Raw genomic sequence first — 8,034 nt, 5'->3', positions numbered from 1 at the left:
GTGACATCATTCTTTCACACTCACCACTTTGTCTCTGATACACATGTGAAGGCTAGATTGTACACAGTTTTCAACATAGCATAGACAGCAGATATAGGATGCATGTATGTTAAATTCCTGGTATTTGCCTTGCTATGTGTGTTAACAATCATACCTAATTAAATGGCAAGCTTGTCAATTGACATGGTGAAATAGTGCCAAAAATAAAATTGGATTATACAAAACCATCACCATTTATATTTTTGTTCCAGAGAATGCATTTGTTGTTTCAAATCAATAATGAGTTACTGGTATATTACTTAACACATGATTAACAAGCGTTAAACATAGAGAATACATTTTGTACATACATTGAATAATCTTAATACACAACATTGAAACTGTATCACCACATCATTTTGCATTATTTCCTTGGACGAGAAGATAATTCTTTTGGATTCTAACTTTTACTTGCACTTCTGAGCACAACCAAAAATAATATGATATAGTGATTAGCAGAGAGGAAATACTACATTGCCTAGTTTCATCAAAAGTGTATATGCAAAAAACAAACGTGTAATATTTTTAAAAAGGACAAGAGATATTTTCACATCAAATAGTACAATATCCGAAGTACAAAGCTGCTAAGAGCAATGTTTGAAGGAACAGATTCAGGATTGTTCTTTGAGGCCTGATATAAATACTGTCTAAGACTTGGGAGCAACATGTTCTAAAGCTTTCAGAGCTTCTGCACAAGCCTTAATGAGCACACAAAATTGTGTACAGGTTTCACATGACGAGGACTTAACCAGTTCATCATTGGCCCAGGCCAATTTACTCGTGACAGCATCAATGGAATCATCAATCAATGACTTGGACTCAACAGTGCTGGCTGCAGCCTGACCACTGGCTAGCTGTGGCCGTACTGGGTTCATGTTTGCAGGAGCTGCTCGATGAGCAACGTCTTCTTGTTGCGGATTCTGTAACACCTCGTAAGGACCACTAGATCTCTCTGTTGATTGAGTGGATGATTGCATAGAGTATTCTCTAGCCTGTACCTTTGCTGCCTCAGAGCTTAGAACTAAAATACAAATTAAAGATCAAACAAAAAAGTTGATGAAGGAAAAAATTTGACTTTGTTAGTCAAGAGAGGTTGAAGTGAAGTGCATCACTCATCAGTGAGACATTGTTTTTAGATGTCTGCTTGAAGAAACAACTCAAGTTGAGAATAAAGTCACAATGTGAGACTTGAGTGCATATTTACCTGGGTTATCCTTAGCATGTTCAGTATCAAGTTCATTACATGCAACACAGTAATCATTTTGTTGTTTATCTCTCAGTAGGATGGTCTGTAAAGATTGAAAAACAGCATTAAGTTTGAAGTGGTAAGTTTTCATTTATGTGATGCTTCATACTAGATATGTTCCCGATTGTGATCTCAGCAGGAGCCAAACATTTTTAATCGTTCATGTTTACAGAGGGATTAGGGCAGTTAATCGGAATCCACTTGGGACTCTCTCGGCTCATGCCAAAATCTTGCCCACATACACTTTTATACTGTTCTGTGTGAGCTGTCAACTTGAAACAATATGACATCTTCTCTCCATTCTATATTAATAAGCGCTTTTACTTTGCATTCGACCATACGTTTCCTGACAAGCCATCGTCATGTCATAAGGATCAGTACATGTTCTCTTAAGTTAATCGCCAAGAGCCAGATTTTGGTTTGTGTCGAGTGTTCAGGTATCTAATCTTAGCACTTGGCGAGTTTCAATCTCCACTCTATTTGGATTGAAAATTACAAAAATATTCATTAAAACAAGTCATTGTCAATGACACGTCCCCGTTCCGTTCATATTTGAGTGACATATACATTCAAAGCAGATCATGACCGAAATGCACCTGCATATGTACAACACATTGTGCTAAATCTGAACAAAATCCATCCATGCATGACTGAGATCCGGTTCTGGAATTGTGAAAATACGTGATTTTGATGCATTTTCGGCCTTAAAATGGCCATCATTTCGCTATTGTTAAGCAGATCATGAAACAAAGGCACATATCTATTTGTGACATGATGTACCATGTGTGTGTGAAGTTTGAACTTGATCAATCCAGACATGTCTTGGATACGGATCCAGAACTGAATTCTTTAACAAAATGGCCGCCAGTCGGCCATTTCGAACTTGATCCGAAAAAAAAAAAGACGTGCATCAAGGTCCTATTATGTTTAATGTATGTACCAAATTTGAACAAAATCCATCCATGCATAACTGAGATACGGGTCCGGAATGGTGAAAATGTGCGATTTCAATGCATTTTCGGCCTTAAAGCGGCCGCCATTTGGCTATCGTTAATGAGATCATGATACAAATGCACATACATATTTGTGACATGATGTACCTTGTGTGTGTGAAGTTTGAACTCGATCAATCCAAGCATGTCTCGGATACGGATCCAGAACTGAATTCTTTAAAACAAAATGGCCGCCAGTCGGCTATTTCGAACTTGATCCGGAAAAAAAAATGACGTGCATCAAGGTCCTATTATGTTTAATGTATGTACCAAGTTTGAATGAAATCCGTCCATGCATAACTGAGATCCGGGTCCGGAATGGTGAAAATGTGCGATTTCAATGCAGTTTCGGCCTTAAAGCGGCCGCCATTTGGCTATCGTTAATGAGATCATGAAACAAATGCACATACATATTTGTGACATGATGTACCTTGTGTGTGTGAAGTTTGAACTCGATCAATCCAAGCATGTCTCAGATACGGATCCAGAACTGAATTCTTTAAAACAAAATGGCCGCCAGTCGGCCATTTCGAACCCGATCCAAAAAAAAAAATGACGTGCATCAAGGTCCTATTATGTTTAATGTATGTACCAAATTTGAACAAAATCCGTCCATGCATAACTGAGATCCGGGTCCGGAATGGTGAAAATGTGCGATTTTGATGCATTTTCGGCCTTAAAATGGCCGCTATTCGGCTATCGTTAATCGGATCATGAAAAAAATGCATGTGCATATGTCCCATATAATGTGTGATGTATGAGTGAAGTTTGAACTCAATCGGTCCATGCATGTTCGAGATACAGGTGATCACGGACGCACGGACGCACGGAAGCACGGACGCACGGACGCACACAGGGCAAAACATAAGTCCCCGTTTTCGGACTGCGTCCGAACGGGGACTAATTAGAGAATTGAAGTTATCATCTGAAATGAACAAATCTAAGTGAGGTCTACCCAAGCTACAAATACAACAAGTATCGAAGCAATCCCGCTTGTACTTTTCAAGAAGAAGTCGAAAAAGTAAATGATAAGCTGAGCTCAACAACGTCTACAGCGGAGCTAATAAAGATACATACCCCACACAATTCACAACTTGTACCAAGCATCTTATAGCCCTTCAGCATGTAACTGCCCATCAGAGAACTGATTTTATCACTTCGTTCTCTTTTGGCACGTATTATCTTCATCTCAGACTCAGTTGGAGGTTCCCAATGGTAGTCGTCTGGATCCATACCTAGTGTTAAACATGAGCCCAACTATTATATCAAGTCACTGCAATTGATAAGGTACTTTTCCCAACACTAGTTTTTATCAAGGGATATGAATATTAAGTACATGTATATCAAATAATTAGTAAACATATTATGGAACAAAGCAGAAGCTCTAAACACAATATTTACAGGTAAAGTTATTTTCTAAAGGTATGCCTGCAAGAAAGATCTCAGTTAAATCATATTGGATGAACTTGCCATTTATGGATTGAAAACCTAACACTGAATTAAACTGAAATTTACTTGTGCACATGTTTGAGAATAGGATTATGTTATTCCTCATTTTTTTTATAGATTATTATGGAAAATTCAAACCATGTACAATTTGCATTTTATATTTTTTTAGGTTTTTATGATGCATACATGTACAACTCATAAAACTGGGTTCAAAAGGACTCGGAATGATTTTTTTTAACATAACCTTTAATAATTAATACACAATATATATAGACTATAGTATAAAAGAAGTTGTAGGGTGCCTGAATTTTCACTAAAATACAGACTACCGGTATTATGCATGTTGGGCAACTACAGAATTTTGTTACTATTACAAACTAGTCAATGCTGTTTTATTCTCATTACAAGAGCAGGTTGGCGGAAAAGACATCACGCCATCAAGTTTACTGGACAGAACAACAGTCAGAGCAGCGAATGGAGAAATCTCAGAAAACTCACAAGGTTCTTGTTTAGTGACTTGGAGACCGATCACGTCAGATACATCATCGTTGAAAGACAATTCTAACTCGGCCTTACGCTTACGACTCAAAAGTTGTCGCTCTCTATCCTTGCGATGTTTCTGTTTTGTCACTAACAAGTACCACTGTTTTTCAGACCAATTAGAGCAAACGTCACAGGTAATATCTTGGTTACAGGGACGGCAATGTCGACAGAAAGCATGGTCATCTTCTATTGACATGAGACGTCTACAAGACGATTTCTGACAGTGTTTCTGTGGCATAATTCACTGGAACAAAAGAGACGAGGATGAAAGATGAAGATGGTGTTCTCCATAGGTGACATCATGCAGCCCAAGACCAATAATGTAGTTCATACTCAGGATTCAGTTTTGTTTTGATATCACAATTTTTATTTTGAATTGTCAATTGTCAGTCAAAGGGAAACCAATAAATAAAATCAAAACTAATATAAACTTTGTTTATTGAAATATTGTAACCTCCAATAAACATGTAGTGTTCCCGTCGAATTTGTTTAGTGACTGTCAACAGTAGTGCCAAATATGACAGCCATGATTCAAAGTGGAGAGTTTATTTGTGTGATTCATTCCTTTATTCTGCCCATGACATTCATAATGCATTTCTAGAACGAGAATCAGATTACGAAACAGATGCATGTGTAAATGGGTTGCATGATGTATGTGTAAAGTTTGAACACGATCGGTCCAGCCATGTTAGCAATATGGCTCCAAAATCAGTATTCGTTAAAAACAAAATGTCCACCAGTCAGCCATTTTGTATCAAATTTGGAAAAATTGAGGTGCATCAAAACCCATTTATGTTCAGTGGACATACCAAGTTTCTAGAAATATGTCCATAGACCATGTACAACCAAGATCCAGACTCTGAATGGCAGAAATGCTTGATTTTGATGATTTTTGAGTAAAAAAATAATCACCATTCAGCCATCCTGAATTGGATCATGAAACAAACATGTGAATATTTATGCTATGATGTGTGTCAGTGTGTGTTAAGTTTGATGAAATCAGCCCAGGCATGTCTGAGATGCAGATGCAGACAGATGAACGCACAGTGGTAAAATTATAAGTCCCAGTTTTCAGACTACGTTTGAACTGGGACTAAATATAAAGTTGGTTTTTAAGTTCCATCGTAGTATAAACATTTGTTGGTGTACAGATCCATTTCAGAAGCAGGCTTTATGTATTTTACCAATTTGATTTACCAGGGTATTCTAATTCTGTTGGACATGTACAGGTAAATTGCATGCAGTATTACATTATTATTAGTATCCATTGCAACATAAGATTTGATTTTGCATGTGAAAGAGGAATTGTTCGACTTGCTCATAAAAATATACAGTTTTCTGCAAAGAATTTACAATACCAACTACTGTACAATACTTTATTTTTGCTTGGAATTAATTTTTGGTATTTTCCCTAAGGGAATGATTCAGTGAAAATAAATTCCAAACAAAACACCCAAAAAGCCTTTTCAGCGAAATTAATTCCAGCTAAAATAAAGTATTTTACAGTAGTCTGTTTTGTAATGAACTACTTGATAGTTCTTCTTGAAAGTTAATGACATGTTTGTATAATATAATGTACTGGTATCATCTTGGCATCCATCCATACATACATTCCAAGATATCACCATGAGGCACAGAGAAAACAAATCAACAACAGTGATAGTCTCAAAATGACTGGTCATAAAATCACTCACATAGATGCATATAACGCAATTAGATGCTATACGAAATAAGAACTGATGTGCACTCAGTAATGTAGCAATAAGAGAATTTTAAATTTGTCTAAATCAAATGTATTATTATTTTTTACAAGAAAATAGGCTATTTCCCCCACATTTGTATCAACATCGGTCATGAGTCAGGGTCAATGCTCTCTACTTAGATTCTGAATTTTAAATCGTGATTAATACATCCCAAAGTTTTCAATGTCCTAGGCAAGTTTTCATCGCATGATTTCATTGAGACCTTCATTGCAAACAATTATTAGTTGTAGAAAAGATTGTTTGCTTGCACTTCCCTTAAGTGAAGGCATTTGTTAAAGCACAGTTAACTATACTACGGTAAACATTTTGTTTATACCACATCTCAAAAACATGTGGCTGTGTGTTATTAAAGTTGTATTGTTGACAACATTTGGTCTGAAGCCTTTAATATGTCAAATAATATGTGTTATAATCACAGGGAGCCCAGGAACTATAATCAACTCTATGAGCGCGGGGTGGGGGTGGGGGTGGGGTGTTATCGGCTGGTATCTAGTGTAAGAAATAGACAAGGGATAAAGGCTCCAGCTAGCTCACATTTTTTAAACTCGAAAAAACAGACGAAAAGAATGAAAAATAAAATCTAAAAAAAATACCAGGTCTAAGAATATTAGTTGCTCCTTCAAATTTTGCCAAAGCCGAGGTCACGACTCGGTTAGCCTTGCTCAACTGGTTCGTAACCAGTTTTGTGATTAATTGTTGACAAATGCTGAACAGGCCACGCCTCCAACTGTGCCGTGCGTTCGGGCAAACCGTTAGGAATTCCTAAATGGAGTCAATTTGTGTAGTTTTCTTGATTTATTCTGCAGATATCGGTAAAATGTAGGTAAGGCTTTGACGAAATATGAAGGAGCAACTAATATTCTTCAAGCTGGTATTTTTTATAGATTTTATTTTTCATTCTTTTCGTCTGTTTTTTCGAGTTTAAAAAATATGAGCTGGCTGGAGCCTTCATCCCTTGTCTATTTCTTACACTAGATACCAGCCGATACCACCCCACCCCCCCGCACGCACGCTCATAGGGAGTGAGTACAGTTGATCATAGTTTCTAGGCTCCCTGTGCTATAATAACAGCTATAGTATTTTAAAACTTCCGCATAAGAAATTTCTTGGCAGTAGCCAAACATCACTGAGGAGTTGTGATGCACACCAGACTTTGAGTTGTTTCACGTGATTTTTACAGTACATACTATGTGGGACAATGCTATATAACCGTTGGACATCTGTGGTACAAAATGTCAGAGATATCATAAATCGGACTGGAACAGGAAGTCAGAAGACAAATAATGAGTGAAACAGGAAAAACTGTAGCTATGTAATTAATAGAGCTAGTATCGTACGGGTTGATCAGCAAGGTACTTTCGTCCAAACTATCTCTAAATCAAGATACTTTGCCAGATCTTGGCAATTATTGAGACACTTACCAGATATTACTCATTATTGAGACACTTTTTGACAGCCCAAGAATGCTCATTTAGGAACAGTAAACTCCACAAGTACCGGATACGTTCTTAGGGGGTAAAATGGATAAAAGTCTCTAGATTGGGAGATATTCTCTCGATATTGTGACCTAAGAGGTTGTTTTGTGAAATTTGTCAATAGCAAAGCACTGCAATGAATACTAATCGGGAATGTCTCCCGATTTTGACATTTCGGGCTAATACCATTCAGTACGACCGAAATTTCCATTTCCTAACTATATGACGGTGGGTCTTCTTGAGTGTAATCGAGTCCTGACCATCTCCACAACGCCATAACATTGAAATGCAGGGTCTAATATTTCTGAGGATGCGAATACTTACCGCTCATGTTTACTAAGAATTCACAAACTGATATACTCGTCAAACGGTTCCTGTCTACATGAGAGGCACACCTGACCTCTATAGTCCTTGGGGCGTCACAACACACACTTTACCAGTTGGATGTTTCTTGAAAGTCAATAATGTTAACAATTTTGAAATGTAAGATACTTATTAATCATATGGTTTGACCGTAATTTACCTAG

At 37.2% G+C, this 8,034-nt stretch overlaps 1 protein-coding gene across 3 annotated transcripts; it reads right to left on the bottom strand.

Annotated features, from left to right (window-relative positions):
• Positions 1-338: 338 nt before the first annotated feature.
• On the bottom strand, positions 339-7,925 carry LOC100373050 (protein ZNRD2-like). 3 transcript variants are annotated; one of them, XM_002730664.4, is made up of 5 exons: positions 7,832-7,901; positions 4,225-4,513; positions 3,355-3,512; positions 1,244-1,328; positions 339-1,060 (listed from the first exon to the last, which is right to left on the bottom strand). In XM_002730664.4, the coding sequence occupies exons 2-5, from the start codon at positions 4,505-4,507 to the stop codon at positions 687-689; spliced, it is 900 nt and encodes a 299-aa protein (XP_002730710.1). In that variant the 5' UTR covers positions 4,508-4,513; positions 7,832-7,901; the 3' UTR covers positions 339-686. The 3 variants fall into 3 exon arrangements, with proteins under 3 accessions (XP_002730710.1, XP_085348200.1, XP_002730711.1); XM_085492074.1 differs by lacking the exon at positions 7,832-7,901 and adding an exon at positions 7,454-7,484; XM_002730665.4 differs by lacking the exon at positions 4,225-4,513 and having other exon boundaries at positions 7,832-7,925.
• Positions 7,926-8,034: the final 109 nt, after the last annotated feature.

The sequence above is a fragment of the Saccoglossus kowalevskii genome, chromosome 2 (genome assembly GCF_978046115.1).
Source record: "Saccoglossus kowalevskii chromosome 2, keSacKowa6.1, whole genome shotgun sequence".
NCBI classification, from domain to species: Eukaryota; Metazoa; Hemichordata; class Enteropneusta; family Harrimaniidae; genus Saccoglossus; species Saccoglossus kowalevskii.
The sequence above is the reverse complement of the archived record's forward strand: the minus strand, read 5'-3'. Positions and strand labels throughout refer to the sequence as shown.